This window comes from Vidua chalybeata, chromosome 6 (assembly GCF_026979565.1).
Source record: "Vidua chalybeata isolate OUT-0048 chromosome 6, bVidCha1 merged haplotype, whole genome shotgun sequence".
Classification (NCBI taxonomy): domain Eukaryota; kingdom Metazoa; phylum Chordata; class Aves; order Passeriformes; family Viduidae; genus Vidua; species Vidua chalybeata.
This window is the reverse complement of record NC_071535.1, coordinates 20,093,452-20,112,936: the sequence shown is the minus strand read 5'-3', so window position 1 is coordinate 20,112,936 and position 19,485 is coordinate 20,093,452. Positions and strand designations below refer to the sequence as shown.

The following is a 19,485-nucleotide window of genomic DNA, read 5'->3' as shown; positions in this document are numbered from 1 at the left end:
TGGAGCCTGAAGGGATGAATGGGTCAAAAACAGCCTGCAAAGCAAACAAATCTGTTAGCTTGGAGTAGTCCCTCCCCCAGTATCTGTTCCAACTGACTTATCCCTGTATCATTGAAAATGCAGTAGTAATTCTGAAGTTACTGGTCACTACTCTTGAATCACACAGCAGTTCTGTGCCTACCAGCCATGGTACAAATGCTATATATACTGTCACACACACACACACAGAGGGCAAGTTTATAGCATAACTGAAGACAAAATGCATAATGATCCATTCCTCCTCTCTTTGCCCTTCCTAAGGAATGGAAGTGAAAGTATGAGAATCCTTACAGGAAGGGAGGCATTGAACAGTGGCATATACCAGTGCATATGACTAGCAATTCACATCTTCTGCATCATAACCACTGTGAACACTGAGGGTAACCACACAGGTGGTATCTTTATTTCACAAGATTAAAGATACAGTACAAAATGAATCTGTACATCTTTCTATTAACAGAATTTGTTTACACAATTATATTACATTTGACCAGCCTTTATACTGATTTTAAATACAAAATAAATTTACAAAACTCCTACAAGACCCTTTAAAGAACTGTAGCTGATAAAAACAAAGGGTTCCCCCCAATAGTCCCTATTTGCCATATGCATTTGCAGTAGTTCAAATCAAACTAAATCTTTTCAGTTTAATATTCTCTGAAACAAAAAAATAGAATTTCAGTTAATTGTTGCCTATCTAAAAGGAAAGCAACTTGCAAAGGTGAGTGTAATCCCCTTGTATAGGCCAAAACTAGCATATAATAGGTGGAAATTAGATAATGCATAGTCTTAAAAAGTCCTTTCACAAACCATATCCTAATGTTCTCCCCCCCAAATTAAAACTTTTTTTTTTTTTTAGTAAGAGTAGCTGACTTATGGAAGATAACTAAAAAGTGAGAGTAAAACTATCTTGCAAGAGTCTCATGGGGATGTTTGTATCAAAGTCCTTACCTTCTATTATAGCATCCCATCATGGACAATATAAAGCAAGAAAATTATTTCAACAGACAGCTCTGGGACAAGTTTCACCAGTGATGAACTAAAATCCTGTTTTCTCAACAGTTCAGTGTTTCTTTTAACTAGCAAGAACAGCTAATGTCTTTGATTGGTAATTTGAGGTGCAGAATAATGCGTTTCTTCATAGTTTCCCACAGTTCTCCTACATATAAAAATCCCACCAATAACACTTACTGCTCTGTAGTTCCATTTTCTGTGCAGGGAAAGAAGAGCATGTGTCTGTGAAGGTCAAATAGGCAGGCTCTGGCCTATGTTACTACACACAAAGAATACAACTTTTCTATTCAAACCATGCTGAACACACCCAGAAAGGTTTCTCTTACATCATTTTCCTTCTAAAATATTCTTGCATATAAACTATAAGATAACCTGTGTTCTACCAAAAGGGAAAAGTACTTCACTGCAGTTAAGTGAGCAACTCAGCTTCTTTAAGAAAAAGATGCTTGATTAACTGAGTGCACAACAAGGAACATATTGCTAGTAAGAGTTAAATATACTTTCCTCAAAATGCAAGTTTCAGAACAGAGTAGTAAGGGATTGTCACAAAAACTTAAGTCATGGTGTAGATAACTGATTTAGAAAACTTATTCATATTTTTAATCCCTGAGTTAACTTGCCATTATTTATGATAAGTACCTTTTTCTTCTACCACCACATTCAAATGAATGTCATCTGAAGAGTTAGTGGTAGTAATTTGGTGGAAGGGAAAAAAGCAGGAGAAAGACTTCCTTATTGCTCCTTCAAAAAGCATTTTTTTAAAATGAAGTAACTTGCTGATCTTCAATTGTTTTCTTCTGCTGATTTCTTGGATGGAAAAATGCATCAGATTCACTGAAAGTCATCTATAAGACTGTCACATAGCAGCAGTGATGAGAGATTCTCATGCAAGTAAAACAGAGCTTTCTTTTAGAATTTAGTTCTAATAGATCAACAACCAAAACACTTTAATAATGAAGTAACAAAATTGTTAAATTGCCTAAGAAATCAATACCAATGAATGAATGGTATTTAATTGAAAAACATTTTCCATATAATCTTTAATTTACTCATGCCAAGCTAAAAAGACTTAAGTGACAGTGGCAAAATATTTCAGAGGGAGTGTTCAGAAGTCACAGATATCTTAGAAATGCAGCTGGGGAATGCTGTACATATAAGACACTACATTTAAGTTCAATACTGTTTCATCTGCTAATGATGATTGAGACTGAACAAGGCATTCCTCTACTACATGCTGCAACCCTCCACACTAAAATTAAAGATTTGTCTTCATATGACCAGCATAAGCATTGTGAAGTACTGAGAAGTTCAACCTATAATACTAGTACCTTTAATACTAGTCATCCATGACACTTCCATTTACAAAAGAATGGATTGCTTATCTTCTATCCCAAACTAGAGATCTATTGTGCAATGATCTCCTTACACATGTACCAAATACGAAACCATACCAAAATCTCAATTCTAAATAAAGTGTATTGATATGTTGTTGCCAATACACCAGAAAAACATTTGCATGAAAAGAAGCCCTTAAACCCTTTAAACACAACAGCTTCTGTCAGAAAGCAGCTAAAGCCTCCTCATTTGTATTCATCCAGCTTTATGATAGTATATTCAGAGGGTTTAATGCTAGTACAGAAACCAGTATTTCACTACCATTGGAAAATAAGAACAGACAATTATGCATTTCATGCTCCTAAACTATTTTGCCACTGCTTCCCATCCCCAGCCCCAGAAATTATAGTTCAATGAAAATCGTCATTAAGTGAAGATTCCTCTTGCAGTCTTAAATCATCAGTCCACAGGTCACAGTCTTTACACTCATTAACAGGCCTTTACACTGACCTGGTGGCATCAAGGAGCCACTAGTCTTCTTTCTTTTTTTTACAAGGGGTCCTTGAGATGGCACGGCCAGAGACATTACTATGACTTTCCTCTATGCCAGGAACAAGAGAGGTTGGCAACAGCTACAGCACCCCTGTAGCTTTGGAGTAGCATCACTGGCATAAGACCATGCCCTTTTGTAGAGAGCATGCATTTTTGTGGCTCTTTTTTGTAGATGCATTAAGCAGATGCATGCATGAGATACACACATTTCTTTCTTGCAGTGCAAATCACTAACAGGATTGTTGAAAATTAACCACAGAACTTCCAACTCCAAAAGCAAGTTAGCTAACTCACTGAGACTTCTGGCTCTCTCCTTTCTTCAGTGTGCACAGTAATACTGGTGCTTTCTGTTATCTAGACTCAGCCTCTTGGTAAAGACAAATTGAAATTTAGCAACTCTACCAATATGTTTTCATGTCATGAAGGACTGCAAAGTACACAGTCTCCTGAAAAGTTTTAGAAGTATGTGAGATCTGGGCATTGAGTGGACAGTTTTCGACTGACAAGCTTTAGAGACCCCATCTGTCCCACTCCACCTCACAGGCAACATACTGACTGCTGAGAACTGTCTAAGGGGAATGCAGGAAAATACTCAAAACAAAGCACAAATGGCGAGTAGCATGTTTGATGGCTTAGTTTTACAGGGTTTATCAATAATCTATGTTAAACCATCCAATACAGCCTAAAAGATCAAAGTATAAGAAATACTAAAAAAAAAAATGAAATAAGGACTATAGAATACTTGGGATGCAGGTCAGAATTTAAGTTCCTAACAGCTCTAATCTCTTCAGAATTTGAATATAGGTCAGCTTCTTGGACTTCAATTGGCCATAAATTTATTATTATTACTTTTATAAAGGGCAACTGCTAGCAAGCAGGCAAAAACCTTCCACTGCTAGCCTTCTGTCTCTCTGGGAGATGAAAAGGACTCTGAATAAAGAGGAACTAGATACAGCAGGCAACATTTTTGTAGTAGCACTCTTGTGTTTCCATGAAAAAAAGCCATAGTGTTATTCCATTGGCACTGAAATAACATTCAAATCAGTTTCAAAATAATTTTCTTATCCCTGAAAAAAGGCATCATTCTAAGCAGCTTTCAAACATTTTTTTTTAACTTCTTTGTGCCTCTTTTGGGGGAGGGACTCTTGATCCAAAGTCCTAATTCATAATGAAAATTGTTCCTTTTGGAAAAATCCAGTTCTTTCACTGAGGCTCTTGTTGCTATTGTGGTGGTTGATGCTCTGGGGGTGGCTCTTGTTGAGGCACAGCTGGCCGCAGTCCTGCTGGTCTGGGAATTGCTTGGTGCTGCCTTTGTCTGTAAGCTATAATTGTTCCCAGGAGCAAGGCGATGATAGTCATAAGGTAGAGGTCCCACTCAGGCCCCAGCAGCTGGTCCATATCGATGTGTGAGAACACCTCTCTTATCTAAGAAAGAAAAAGTCCACATCATGTCAAAGAACACAAACGGGAAATTACTTTGATTTTAAATTTGACTTGTAACACTTTTCACATACAAGTATCAGTTTTAAAAGTTAGTGGCTCTTTTCCTCTCTGAAAAAATAGTATCACATCAGTGACATTCTTTGTTTCCAGGAACTAAAATACCATTAAATCTAAGAGGTGTGCTATATAGAATAAGATACTCTATTTTCTATTTTAGAGATGGAAGTTCCACTATGGAGTTTTGTGGCTTTCCCACAAATGACAGAGCATTAAGCCTCAGGACATTTGTGTGGTACAATGCTGAGATTTTTGCAGGTAATGGACACGGAATTTTGATTGAAGTGCCTTTTTGCAAGACTCCATTTGCATAAGGATTAGTCAACATGCACTTCTCTGCTTCACTAGTGTATCTGATGATACTACACAGTCACTGCCAATTTAAATCTGCAGCAGCAGACTTAAAACTCGGAAAAGCTGTGCTCTTCATACCAGCTTCTGTGAGTGCGACGTGGGTATTTGCCCATTGACTTTTGACTGTCCTCAGCCTCAAGACTACTATGATTTGTCAAACTTTGCTGAATTGCCTGAAACTGCATTTGCTCTAAGTGGTAATAACTTCCATACCATTTTAATTTATTAACTAATCCAAAAAGGCAGTAACATGTCAGAACACTGAGAAATATTGGAAACACTCCACTTTAATTCCAGAAAACTTTTTTTTCAGGGCCATCACCCAGTAGAAACGCTATAAAATACCTAAACTATCTAATACAAACACATTTTTCCCCCACAGAGATCAAACAACTATAATGGGGTTGTTACAGCTGAATATAAAACAGCATGAGAATTAGGGATATTATTTTTTTCCCCTGAGCAATTATGTCAGTTTAGTCAGCTTCATTTTGATAGCAGATGGTCATAGATAAGAACAGTCAAACAGTTTTGAGAAATTCTCTTCAAGGGAAGAACAGCACAGAAGAGCACTTCTGTGCACATTTCAGATGCACAGAGGTGCACAAATAGGAAATAGGAATAAAAGCTTCAGTGACTTTCTTAATATGCAACAGCAGAAAACAAATCTATCCTAAGTTTGCAGAAAGTTCAAGCAATACTTTTACTTAAGTAAAATTACAAATTGAGCTTATTTAAAAAATGGGAAACACATTTGCCGTTTTCTTTTAATTCTGCATTACTTACATTGATTTCTCGTATGTACTGCAAGGAATAAATCACTCCAAGCTTGCAAAGTGCTAGGAAGACTGGAACCTGAGCATCTGGGCTTGCTTCAGCTGCCATGTCATAGAATCGTTTGGCAAGATGAATATCCTGAAGGTAAGAAAATTCAAAGCACAGTTTTGAAGAACTTGAAAAACTAACCATAGGTTTTTTTTCTGAGATATGTTCACCTTTGAATATACAAGTAAATGGAAGCTTCAATTTGACGATGAAGCTATTTTAACTGATGCTAGAATTGAAGTTCACAAACAGGTTAGTAATAACATATTCAACCTATTCACTGTAAACCAAGGCAAATATTTCAGTAACCCTAGTACTCTAACATCTCCAACACCACAAGAAACTTAAAAGACTTAGAAAACCCAAGTTTCAGAGGAATATGCAGCAGCATTTCCTCTCAGTTATGCCACAGTATGCCTGCTGCATAGTGCAGCTTCTAACCATTTCTGCACATATACACAAATTAGATTTTACTACTTGTCCAAAATGCACATATACTGGCATTAGTGAGAGCAGTCTGGCAAAAGTACAAGCACAGAGAGCAATTTAAGGAATTCTGCTTCATGCAAAACTCAGTCTTAGCCTTTTTTAGAATATCCTGGCCCAGCCCCTAGCCTCATCTAAATCAGTCCTAAATATCCATCTTCTCATCTTACAGCTGTAATGTTTTAGAACACAGAAAGCAAGGACATTACATATTCAGAATTACTAAGACTGTCTAAGCAAGAAAACTGCATGTATAAAACCATTCTCAGTGCTCCTTTCCTCTACCTATATTAACTATCTCTATTTCCCTTGCAATTTAACATTTCATTCCATGCTGGATCTGAAGGAGAGAAAGTATTATTCCTCTGCATGAAGCAAGGCTACATATGGTCATCATGAGCCTCTGTGCACTTATTTTGGCTCTCTGTGTAGCCATCTCTGCTTCAGGCTGGAGAACACTGTGCAAATGATGGCATTAGGAATAATTTTTCTCATCATGCTGAACACTATGCAATAGCCTTTTCAAACTTTTTATTATTTGATCTAAATTGTGTTGTATTCCATACAGCAGCAAAATAAAAAGGTCCATGCCTGAAAGAATTTCTTTTAAGAAAAAAGCAATAGTTCTAAAGTTGGAGGCTAACTGCAGACTTATTTTCAGAAGTTAACTACCTTTGAGGGCTCAGTTACAAAGGGAAAACCATCCTAAAGTAACATACGAAAATAAACTCCAGAAAAAAATGCAGTTTGTGTATTGTATTGTCACTTTTACATCTAGGTCACTAAGTGTTTATCAAATGTTGATTGGCTGATGCTGCCAAAGTAACAATATTGACTTATGATTTGCTCTGTACTGTTCTCATAGTTTGTCAAGAAGCAAAAATTGGTCTTTTATAACAGACCAAAAGAATAATTAAAAGGTGCATATGTAGACAAAAGTTGAAGCTCACTGAAAATAGGGAAAATTAAGCCATTTCTTACAGTTCCATGTCAAGTTATTATTAAATTCATACATTACGCTAAGGTAGGCTGCTCAAAATTAGTATGCATTTGCCCATGAAATTATTTTGACACATACAGAAATACGTTGCTCTGGATTCCGTAAGAATTAACTCATGGACAGCAACACACCATAGGCTTCCTAGGAGAAGCAGATATACTGTCTTCTTTAGGTGATGTTTGCCTAACTTGAAAAACCACAGCTGATTTGGTCGTGGTTATGCTTTGTTACCTTGTTTTCAAATGTCATGATACAGGAAACAATTTAACAAGTGTTTCAGGGGACAAGAATAATCCTTTACTAAAATACCATGAGCCTGGAGTTGACTTGTATTCATTTTATGACACTTCAAAGTCTTGAAAGCATTTCTGAAGCATGTGGCACTCTTTTGCCAATATTCACAGTTTTGGGCAAACGTTTCTTCCCTGTCTATGCATCATTACTTCACATAGTTAAGTGTAAAGTCAATATACTTGTCCCTTGCCTATTGCTGAATGTATTGGGAGACATGCTAATTCCAATTACATGGTTATATAGTACCCAAAGCCCAGTAGTAGTTGTGGATTTAATTGAATATCAGCAAATGTACTCTAACAAAGACTCTCAGTGTATAGCTCACTCACCTGCTTGATGCCCAATCCCTTCTCATGCATGTAGCCCAGATTAAACATTGCTTGAGCACTGTGCTGCTGTTCTGATGCTAGTCGATAGTGAATAAATGCAGTTTCATAATCAACATCAGTACCAAACCCATAAAAATGGTAATCTCCAAGTTTAATTCTTGCAACAGTATATCCTATAAATCAAGAAACAAAAAACGATAAAATAACTAGGCAAAAAAACCCTTTTGGCTTCCTATGAAGATGCAGCAGGAGCATTAGTATTACTTTTCAGTTTGTACAAACTGTTTATCTCTCACCACCCCCTCACATAAACAGCTTTTATTTCTTAAATTTGGTTAAGCTAACCAAAACACAACCAATTTCTATTTGCAGGTAAGACCTTTTCCTAGTAATCCTACCAACATTTTTATTGCTATGAAATGGTATCAATTGAAAACCCATAACATGTTCATGATCAGTCCCTTATTACAGAAAGACTTTTCATTTTCTATATGGCCTTTAAAGGATTCAACCTATTTTTTTAAAAGCAGTAACACTGGAAACTTCAAAAATAGTGTCCCATCATTCATGTCATCATCTCAATTTCTTAACTTTCAACTAAAAGCCTTGAAAGTCTGAATTTGCATGGTACTCTTGCTCTACAGTCAAAAACTAGTAGACAGATATTAGTGTAGATGCATCCCTTTGGAAGTTAAGATACCTCAAGATATTTAATCATTAAGTTAACTTTTGGTTATTTTAGGGTAGGTAAACAAGCACCAGAGTTTAAATTTGTGTTGTTTGGACATCAAAGATGCATTCTTTATCACTGCTTACTTTGAATAGGAAGTTGCATTTCTTAAGAAATGATGAAAAGTAACAGATTACTCTTAAGGATTTTGGATTTATTTTTCCAAGCAGATATATTTTTAGAAAAGTCAGTGTAAACATTGCTAATGTTGTTTAACACTGCTCTACAAGTCCATATGGAACAGCAAGAGAAACACAAAGTACATTTGTAATTTAGTCCTTTTAGTCTTCAGAACCACAGAAAGGCTCAGACATGCAAGGATATTGTAATGACACTATAGCTAACAATAGACCTAAGAACACCAACTACCCTATCTGGGATACAACTTCTGTTAACAGAAAGAGGAAAACTTTCCCTCTTTACATGTTTCATTGCAAAACAGATGAAACTGGGCATTAATGGCTCTACTAAATGTTAATGAAGCCTTCTTATCTGACCATTTGGGAGGCACTCTGGCCATCACACTCCCACCACTACAGACTGTTACTGCAGGGACTGAAGCTCCTTCCCCCTTTGCGGTGGGTGGCTGCAAGGGCTGATTGGTGCACTCTTGTGCCATTCTCATGTAGTCAAACGAGCTTTCTTTACTGGTTTGACCCTGGGATTCCAAGAGCAGCGTCTCAGATGCCTGAATCTCTTAAACCAAGTTAATAATGGCACAGTAATACAAAAAACAGCTTGAGCCTGTATTTCCGAGGAGGAATCCCAAACAGAAGAATCCCTGGGCTTTTATACCCTCACAGTCTGTTCATACTGAAGTCTGGGTTCTTGGCTCCTGCTGTGTCTTGTCACCTGGCTGGGCCACAGGTCCCTGAGCCCCTTGTTATGGAAAAGGTTGGCAGTTCATGGCCCCTTGCCTCTGGCTCCTCCCACCCAGAGCTCAACCTGCAGCTCACACTGCAGCTGCAAACCTACACTGAATGTATCCCTCAACATAAAAAGAAACAGATTGGAATTGTGAGGTACACACATACCTTGAGAAGCTGCTCTATTCCAGTGAAGCAAAGCTCGAGGATAGGTTTCATTTTCTCCTACTATGCTAGCTTCTTCTAAAGAAGAAAATAATCCAGTTAAATAGAACCATGGTATATGCACACACAACCACAAAAAAAAAAAAACCCTGCTTATCTTCAGTCTGCTGAAATATATGAAAAACTTGAAGCAATCTGTGTTATAGAACAAACAAGATTCAACCCATCTGAAACTCATAAAACCCCCTTTCATTTATATGGCCTTTCCATTTTTCTGCCCACATAAGAGGGCTAGGAACAAACTATGTAATTTCACCCTGAACTATGGCTTACCAAGCGTCTCTCCCATTCCAGCTGTAGGAGATTCTGATGCATACTTGAGGAATGACAGAAAATGCAAGTCTTAAGAGCACATAATTTGGACTTTGACAAATACAAGGCTGAAGTATAACCTGTTATAGTTTTGGCCATCTGAAACCCAGGACTAGCCAGGTAAAACAAAGGCCTCCTCAACCAGCTAGACTGCAGTCTCTCACATGGCCGTTCTTCGGCTACTTCAGAAGTTGTCCATGTGACAGTTTGAAGGTTCATGAACTATCAGATAATTCTAAGGATTTATAATTTGAACTTCTAGTGTAATTATGGTTTCAGCTGTATTATCCCACAGCTAATACAAAGATTTTGTATAAAACATATAAAGTAATTTTAAATTAATCTCCAGTTGAGATGCAGATATATCTGAGTAAAGACAATAAGAGTTTTAACTCGGGAAAAATGCTGTTTCTTTGCAAGCATGCACTTCCTGCCAAGACTGTCATTACTGTACCTTATCTAAAGATGATTAACTCAGACACCTTTAAAAAACATTAACTAGAAATGAAGATGTTAGATTAGCCCATCAGCCACCAACAGGTTCTTTCAATACTAAGACAAAGCTGGCATTGAGACCTAGATGTGGTATAGAGAAAGTTTGAAATAGTGGGGTCTGCAGTTTCTAGAAAGATTTGCCATTGCACTTTCATTGTCTCCTAATGACTCCAAACTCAAATAAATCCAAGTTCAAGCCATCTAGTTCCAGTAAGACACATAGGACAAGGTTTTTTTCAAATCTAAGAGAATCAACTGTCCAGCTCCTTATACCTGCTTCAAGAGTAGCATCAGTAAAGTCACAAAAAGAAGGTGCTGAGAAAATACATTACAAGAGAAAGAACAAAGGACACTATGACTTCTATGCATAGTACAGGTCAAAAGTAAACCTAATGCGATCCCTACTTTTACAATTGTGCTTGGAAAATCCAGGGAAGAGAATTTTTAGCACTGTGCAATTTTCTAAAGACTCTCTGCTTATGCCATTTTAAAATCCTTAAGTCAGAAATTGAATGTATTTTAACTTTCAGTCTATGAAATCATCTTTAGAAGTGAAAATGAAAACTGGTAACTTTCCAGTGTGAAGAGCAGGAAAGAGGACAAGAGCTTAATTAAAGTTCTAACATTCCACCTCCAGAAAAACCCTTTTCAGTACATATTCAGATTCTTACTCTGATCAAGTATGAAAGCAGCATTGCTTTGTGCGACTTCATAGCCTTGCTCTGCCAGAAGAAGATACTGAACCACAGCAGAATTTGAATCACCATCTTTATAGCTGTTGTAGGCAGTCATCAGTCTTTCAGACCAACGCCCCCGTTCACAGACGTTCTTAAACAACTGCAGAGGAAAAAGGAAGGGGGAGGATACTGGTTGTCAGGAACTTCAAAAATTTAGGTTTTGCAAGAAGTAACACTTTAACATTCTGATGCCTGTTCAAAATATTTGTATTTCACATGAAAACATGACAAGCAAACTCCACTGTTCAAGAAAGGCTTATTTTAAGATACAAGTTGCTAAGCAGTTAGATGCTTAGCAACTTGTAAGATTCTTAGTAAGTAAAGATAGTAACTTGTAAGATTCAGATGCTTACTCAGAATTATTCAGTATCTTAGTTTTGTTACACTTAAATCCAAGAATAAAAGAAGAATTTGGTACTTATGAGTTACTGTTGCTTGCTTTGCATTCTATTCTTTTGATTTTCTTCAAAGCTAATAAAGGAAATAGAAACCTGACATAACAAAAAAGCCAAAGATTTTTCTCATAAAATATAAACAAGTTTGCTAATATATCACCTTCCCTTTTGATAGCCTTGACTCTGCAGTCACTGCTGGAAACATCCTATACAGGCTGATGTGGTTAGAGCCAATCTCTTCCAAGTCACTGTTACTGATCTTGACAAACAGGTGACATTACCTCAACAGCAGTATGACAGGACCGCATCACTCCAGTGCCAGTAGCATGCATCTGAGCCAGATTATAAAAAGCAAGAATGTGGCCACCCTGGGAGGCCAAGTTAAAATATTTCAAAGCTTGTTTATAGTCTTTCTTGACTCCAATGCCATCTAAAAGAAAGATTAAATCATTGTTATTCATTCCTCTTGAAAAGCAGCATTGTATGAAACAGTACTTATTCTTTAAAATTACTCTAGAAAAGCTTTGCAAAAAAGTCAGGAAAAAACAGAATGAAATACAAGCTCACTGTAGTAAGCCCATTCTACATGCAGTGTATGCACACTTCTAATGCCACCTAGTGAACAGTGACTGGAAGGGCAGGTGCTTAGACCTGCAAATGGTTTTGATGCCACTTACTGTAATACATGGAACCTAGTTGAAGCTGTCCATCAACCCATCCCTGTTCTGCAGCCTTCTGGAAATACTTCAGTGCTAGCTCATAGTTCTGCAGGAAGATTTGGTCCAGTCATTAGAGCCTTGCAATACACCAAAGTTTAAGAGAGAAAATATGCATGTGCATGTGTGAAAGGACAGATCTGTTTTACAGAAAAATTACAGCAAGATTTTCCAGTGAAAATATTCCCCTGTTCAAAATCTGGAAGCAAAAAATGAAATAGACTACAATGATATTTAGCCTGTTGTAACTCTGTGGCTATCTCAAAGCTGGCATCCACATATAGCATTGCTATGAACAGTTATGCTTAACAGAATGGAAGCTCTGCTCTGTTTCTGGAACACCTACTTATTTTCTCAACTTTGGGCTAATTCAAATTTTGAGTATCTGTTTGCAGAGCTAAATATAAAACATTTGACAAGAAGCCTTCCTGTAGGAAAAGCAATAAAGCAAATGAACTAATTAAAAGTTTCAGTGTTCCTTCACTCCCACAAGAGTCACAAAATGGGGACAGTTAGGATTTGTTTTATTTCACAAGAAAATTATAGACAAGCTCAAATCTCCTGTTAAAATGCACACTTCTATGCATTTCTGATAGCTTAAGCAACATTTTCAAACTTCTGAGAGCAAAATCAGGATGTTTCTTTCATAGCTGCTAATTCCATAGTGCTTTTTCTTTTACTTTACAGATTTCCTCAAGGAATTTTCAGTCTAACAGAAATCTTCACAATTAAGCTTTCCACAGTACTTCCCTCCAGAAAAAAAAAAAATCTGTTGGCAACAAAAAGTCACACAATCACCTATGATTAGAAAGACGACTGTCAAAAGCTTACCACTGGAACACCTCTCCCGTAGAGGTAAGCCATTCCTAATCCACTCTGTCCAACTGGATTACCCTGAAAATACAGAAAAACACTTCTGCAAAGAAAGGCAAAACCTACACCCATATCTTTAAAATCTGGTATGTCTTTAATATCATGAAAACATATAGTACTCAAGAGGGATTCATTTTTTGCTCCTAGTAGTAGTTATTTAGGGAGGAAACAGCATTTGCAGTAACTTTCATTCAGTAACTACACAGCTGATGAACAGGGAAAAAGCTTTCAACATTAGTTATGAAAGTCTACTGTACACTTTTACAGTGTCATACAAGACGTAGAACTCATAACTCTAGAAAGATGGGGCATTAATAGCTTACTTATCTTTAGTTTTTCCAACTTCAAAGTGTTTTGGGTGCTACAGAAGCTCCCAGAACAACTCCAGTAACTCTAAGAACCTGTGTTAAGGGTGGAATGGTGGCTGTCCTGTAGGCTACATTACTAACCACTGCCCCTGCAAAAGCAGGCACTATGGCACTGCTTCAGTGCCAGGACAGGCAATGGGACACATCAGAAAGTTTCAGTCAATGCAGGGTGAGCACATTGAGAGATCCTCACTTCAGCACAGAGATGTGGAACAGCATTCTGATTGTGGAAAGTAAGAGCCAGGAAGGCAGTTATCTTACAACAATTCCTTCAGAACTTAATCTACTCTGTTTCATATGCTGAACACCCTTCCTGGAGGACTACTCATGCTTTAATTGTACAAACACTATCATAAGGCATAGATCAAAGACACATAAGGGATTAACATGATCAAAAAACATCATCCCAAAAAGCAAACATTCCAATAAGATGAGCGATATAAAACTATTATATATTCATGTAACAGAAGCACTGTAAATTCCTGTGACAAGACAACTTCAAATTAACAAAGACTAGCACTTCACAGAATTGCAGACTATTTAGGTGGACAGTATTTCATACTGATGAAATAGGAGTTAGACTCCTTATGCTGAACAGAGCTTCATGAAGCACCATGGCCAGAGCAGTTTTTGACATCTTAGGCAAGCACGATTATGGGCTAATTAAGCTGGGACAGAAACTGGGAATAAGTGTCTGTACATGGAAGAGCACATGAAGCATTTGCAGCATTTCAGAGTTTATCAACTTAGTGCACGTGCTGTAGTTCCACTTTACAGATAATCATACCATATCAGCAGCTTTCTTGAAATACTGAAGGGCTGTTTCATTGCTCTGAGGTACAACATCACTTCCTTCTGAATACATCTGAAAGAGAAAGCCATTATTGAAGAACAGCCAAAATAGTCAGTTTAGCATGAAGATCATGAAGCATCTTCATTTTACATATTCAGAGGGAGTTACTGTACTTAGATTATTCTGACTATTGCATTACTGAATAATCATTAGAACTTGTCCAGAAGCAGAAAATACACCTTTCTGCTGTAAAATTCAGAGGGTTTAACCTTCTAATGGAAAATGAACTGCCCATAAAATTAACTTTTTTTAATGACAATACCTTTTATTTTAAATTTTTACCAATGTGCAGTGAAAAACACACAATCAAGCAAAAATCTTGAGACCAGTGGCCATCAAACTATATTGACAGTCAAAATACTTTGCAAAAACATAGCAGAAATTGGTTACTAAACACAGTTCACTTCAACAACAATTAGTGACAAAACACTCAACCAATAGAGAACGCACAAACTGCAATTTCTTCTGTCAGGTGCCTTGAACAGCATATTATGCTATTTTTTTTAGGCTTTAAGGACATTAATTTTGAATCCTCTACTACAATGACAGCCTGAAAAAGATGAGCTAAAGGTGGTGCTTACTGTAGCCTAACCTTAGAAGGCACTCAAATGGACTAATAAGGATTTAGCTCTTCACAGGCTGAAGGTAGTCTGCAACCTAGATCTCAGACAAGTGACCTAAATACCTTTCTAAGCAGTAATGCATTATCATCACTGCCAGCAGCTTGCCAATCATGTTTTAAATTAAAAATCATAGAACAGATTGGTTTAAAGATCATCTAGATCCAACTACCATGCCATGGGCAGGGATGCTAGCCATTAGACTAGGTTGCTGAGGGCTCAAACCAGCGTGGCCTTGAACACTTCCAGGGATGGGACACCCACAACTTCTCTGGGCAACCTGTTCCACTGGCTCACCACCCTCTGAATAAAGAACTTCGGCCTAACATTTAACCGAAATCTCTCCTCATTTAGTTTAAAACCATTCCCCCTTATCCTATCACTACCTGTGGCGCAAAATGTTGCTCTCCCTCTTTTTTGTAAGACCCCTTTAGGTATTGGAAGGTTGCAATGAGATCTCCCTGGAGTCTTCTCTTCTGCAGGCTGAAAACCCCCAGCTGTCTCAGCCCATCTACATTGGGAAAGTGCTCCATCCCTCTGATCCATCTTGATAGCCCTCTTCTGATTCACTCCAACAGGTCCATGTCTTTCCTGTGCTGAGGAGTGCACACCTGGAGAAAGTACTCCAGGTGGGGTCTCACGAGGGCAGAGTAGAGGGGGAGAATCACCTCCCTTAACCTGTTGGCCACTCCTCTTTTGATGCAGGCCAGGATGCTGTTTGCCTTTTGGGCTGCAAGTGCACACCACTGGGTCATGTCCAGCTTTTCACCCATGAGATCCCCAAAGTCCTTCTTCATAAGGCTGCTCTCAATGAGTTCATCCTCGAGTCTGCACTCATTTGTACAGGTGCAGCCCTCTCATTTGCACTTATTGAGCTTCATGAGGTTCTCATGGGCCCACATCTCAGGTTTGTCCAGGTGCCTTTGGGTGGCCTCCCATCCTTCTGTTGTGTCACTGCACTGCTCAGCTTGGTGTCATCTGCAAACTTGCTGAGGCTGCGCTCGATCACACTGTCTGTGTCACTGATAAAGGTATTAGAGAGCACCAGTCCCAAGACAGAGCCCTGAGGGATCCCCCTCGTCACCAGCCTCCACCTGGATATAGAGCCATTAATCACAACTCTCTGGCTATAGCCATCCAGCCAATTCCTTATCCCCCAGATATTCCACCCTTCCAATCCTTGTCCCTCCAATTTGAAGACAAGGATGTTGTATGGGACCATGCCAAAGGCCTTACAGAAATCTAGATCTGCTATCAGACATTCTTCTCTTGCTGACCATTGTTTTCATTCCATCACAGAGGCAATCAGATGGGTCAGATAAGATTTGCCTCTAGACAAAAAAGCCTTATATCTGAGAAACTGAAGGCCCACCCTGCAGATAGATTCAAACTTTAGTGCAAAGTAAGTACAAGCCTATTGGCAATTCTGACTCAGATGCCTCAATTCTCTACACAGAATGAAATGGAAAGAATTTCCTTCCCGTTTCCTTTCACAACTAGTATTTCCTTCTGGGCAAAGTTTTGAGAAGCCTAGTTTTCCCCCAAACATTGTGTGGAAAAGAATAGTTGCCTATTTAGAGTTTTAAATTCCACCACAGAAAAAGGACATTCAAGTATTTAATTATTTGATTAAAAAAAAAAACAAATCCTAGTTCAAGCACTGTTTAAAAAAACTCCAAAAATTCCTAAAGTAAAGGAAAACTTTGACAAGACATAACAGACTACAACACTCAAATCTTGCAGAAAAATTCAAAACAGGAGATAAACTGCAATACTTAGATTCCAGAATTCAAGTATTAGATTGACTGATATCAGAAAGTAGGAAACATTATCTATTTTTCATTGCAAGGCAGTTTTCTTACTTTTCAGAGTGTTTATATCTTACCTTTCCTAGAAAAGCCATAGCATGGGAATTGCCAGCATTAGCTGCTTGATTGAAGTATTCAAATGCTCGCTGTAGAAAAGAAAACAAGTGTTTTAATCACCACCACTATGATTTGAACAACTTTTCTTGCAAATGGTGTAGAAGCAGGTAGATTTTTTTGCCAAGTTACCAGGTTCTTCTGGGAATAAAAGTTAACAATCCCACCTAATATATGTGACAGGGCTCTTCACTTACTTAATTGCAATATTAAGTAGCAGTCCCTCTAACTAGTGTACTCCAAAAACCAGAAGGGGAAAACCCAACAAACTACAACTGTTACTATGCACTAGCTACACAGGTAAATCTTTCTTATTGTACCATCAAACCCTGTTTAGAATAAGTGAGATTTGCCAATTCCTATTCTACTGTTACACAGAAATTGGTTATACTCCTTTCAATCACTCACTATCATCTCTGAACTCTCGTGAAGCAGTAATTTTGAGGTATTTTAAATATGATGACTAATAATTTCTGTTAAATAATTACGGTACTGGATTAAATAATCCTCAGGACTCCACATCCTTAGCACTCCATTTTTTCAATATATACTTCAAGACGAGGTTAGCTATTTTAACTTCCATAAGCAAGGTAGCTTGGCTTACATCTGCAGAAGTTCTATTTTCTATGCACACTTAATATCTTTAGTATTTAAAGTTGCAGTGTTTTGTCTACAGAGGCAAAAGATTCTTGCAAGCCACAAACTACACTATCATCACTAATGCAGGCCCACTGCATCATGAAGATTGTACCACATCTCCAAAAGCTCAGCCAGCTCCAGTACTACTTGATAAGAAGTTTTTATTTTTGACATTCTTATTTCTAAGATGGCTAATCTTAAACTAATTATGTAAAAAAAAAATCAGTTCCATCTTCTAGACTAAGACTAGAAGTTAAAGACTAAGTTTTATTGAATAAGGCTACTGAAATTGTTACATATCATACAGTGGTACTTACACACTTTTGCACCACTTTCTCAGTTATATTTTCTCCCCCCTGCCTAGTGTAATATGCATCAGAGATATAGAGAAAAGGTACCTGATGATTTTGCTCTACTCCTCTTCCTCCATGCAAGTGTAACTGTCCAAGGCCGACCTAAAAAAAAAATTTTACATTGCAAGTAAGTGACTTTTCCCTTGGGACTTCCTTCTTCTAACACTACAGATACAGGTAAGCTAATTACATGCACAAAGATAGACAGTATCAGAGTTAAAAGATGCCACAAAGTTTGAAGGCACAGATTTGCTTCAATAACTAGAGTACAGTCCTACTTTTTCACACTAGCCTAAATGGCAATTTATCCTAGATAGAAGCAACATACTGTCCTAGACGTAAAGTAACAACTGTTCATTTTAATCCTGCCTACCTATGTCTTAAGTGATACATGACCAAGTTGGCTTGGGACAATTTGCCTCTGTTAGCATCCTCCCCTCCTGGATTGTGTGTAGAGATCCGGTCTGCAGCATGCAGCAGTCACACAAGAGCAGGAGCAGTGAGAAATGGAAATCCCTTGTCAAGACCAGTATTTTTATCTAGCCTTCCTGCACAACATCTGAAGCAGTCCTTGAAATAGTCTGGCTGGTTTCTAATGAAAGCCAAGATCTCATTCCTAAGATGCTAAAGTTGTTTTCAAAAAAAATTGCATTTTCTGTCCAAGTTCTACCTTAAACACACTAAAATATAAGTATCTTCACGTAAAAACTAAGGGGGAAATAGGAAACAGGTTGATTCCAAATGAAGAGAACACTAAACCTCCAATGCCTTCCCATATTCCATAAAGCTGTTCCTGTAATTCTTGAAAATGTCTGAACATCACCAGGTGAACTGAACCTTACCTGTGCTTGTACATCTCCCTTCTCTGCTAAAAACTGGTAATACTGGATCAAGTCTTCTTCTAGCATCCCACTTGCCATTCCCGGATTTTCTACCTCATCTGCTAAGCGAATTCGCTGAACCACTGTGCCACCAGTCAAGGATATGTCACTAGCAACTGGAAAACAGATGAGATAAATTTTCAGACAGGTTTTTTCAATACAGAAGTTACACCATAACTTAGTAAAACCAGATATTTACAGAGCTTCAAGATGTTACTCAAGAGAGAATTAATTACTTTGACACAGTTTAAGACATTTCAATAGAGATAAAAATAGCATATCATAATGCAGAGCCAGATGGATAACTTGTTTAATAGCAGAAATTCTCTATTTATGCTATTAGTGTTGGAAGTACTTTAGTATCTTCTAGTCGAATGATAAAGAAGTACACAGAAAGTCAGTAACGTTACCCTAGTAAAACGTTTTTACCATGATTAGCTACAAGTCGGTAGTGAGTGAGAGCAGATTCACAGCTCTGAAGGACGCCTATCCCAGCCCAGTACCGGTAACCCTAGAAAGGAAATGGCATAAATATGGAACTATCAATTACTTGGGAACATACTGCTTGAAATGTTACAAACTTCTTTCACATTACTTGATCAAGATTTGACAGGACAATAGGCTGGATGAAGGCCACAAGTCCATTGTAGCTACATAAGAAATCAATGACTGACACTATTAAAGGTTAAACATGGCCAGCATAGTACAGATATTACTCAAGAAAAAGCAACTAAATAGAATGATGCTTAATGGTAAATATGCAAAGCCTTTT

The 19,485-nt window shown here is 37.7% G+C and overlaps 1 protein-coding gene across 1 annotated transcript in view; it reads right to left on the bottom strand.

Moving 5' to 3' along the window:
* Positions 1-420: 420 nt before the first annotated feature.
* The window catches only part of SEL1L (SEL1L adaptor subunit of ERAD E3 ubiquitin ligase), a 34,686-nt gene continuing 15,621 nt past the window's right edge, over positions 421-19,485 (bottom strand). The window contains exons 9-21 of the mRNA XM_053945244.1: positions 19,143-19,224; positions 18,675-18,829; positions 17,878-17,934; positions 16,804-16,872; positions 14,233-14,310; positions 13,036-13,098; positions 12,166-12,253; positions 11,770-11,918; positions 11,028-11,193; positions 9,493-9,567; positions 7,729-7,901; positions 5,581-5,709; positions 421-4,365 (exon numbers count right to left, since the gene is read on the bottom strand). Of these exons, the coding sequence (XP_053801219.1) occupies positions 4,162-4,365; positions 5,581-5,709; positions 7,729-7,901; positions 9,493-9,567; positions 11,028-11,193; positions 11,770-11,918; positions 12,166-12,253; positions 13,036-13,098; positions 14,233-14,310; positions 16,804-16,872; positions 17,878-17,934; positions 18,675-18,829; positions 19,143-19,224 (1,488 nt within the window). The 3' untranslated portion in view covers positions 421-4,161. The remainder of the gene's footprint in view (positions 4,366-5,580; positions 5,710-7,728; positions 7,902-9,492; positions 9,568-11,027; positions 11,194-11,769; positions 11,919-12,165; positions 12,254-13,035; positions 13,099-14,232; positions 14,311-16,803; positions 16,873-17,877; positions 17,935-18,674; positions 18,830-19,142; positions 19,225-19,485) is intronic.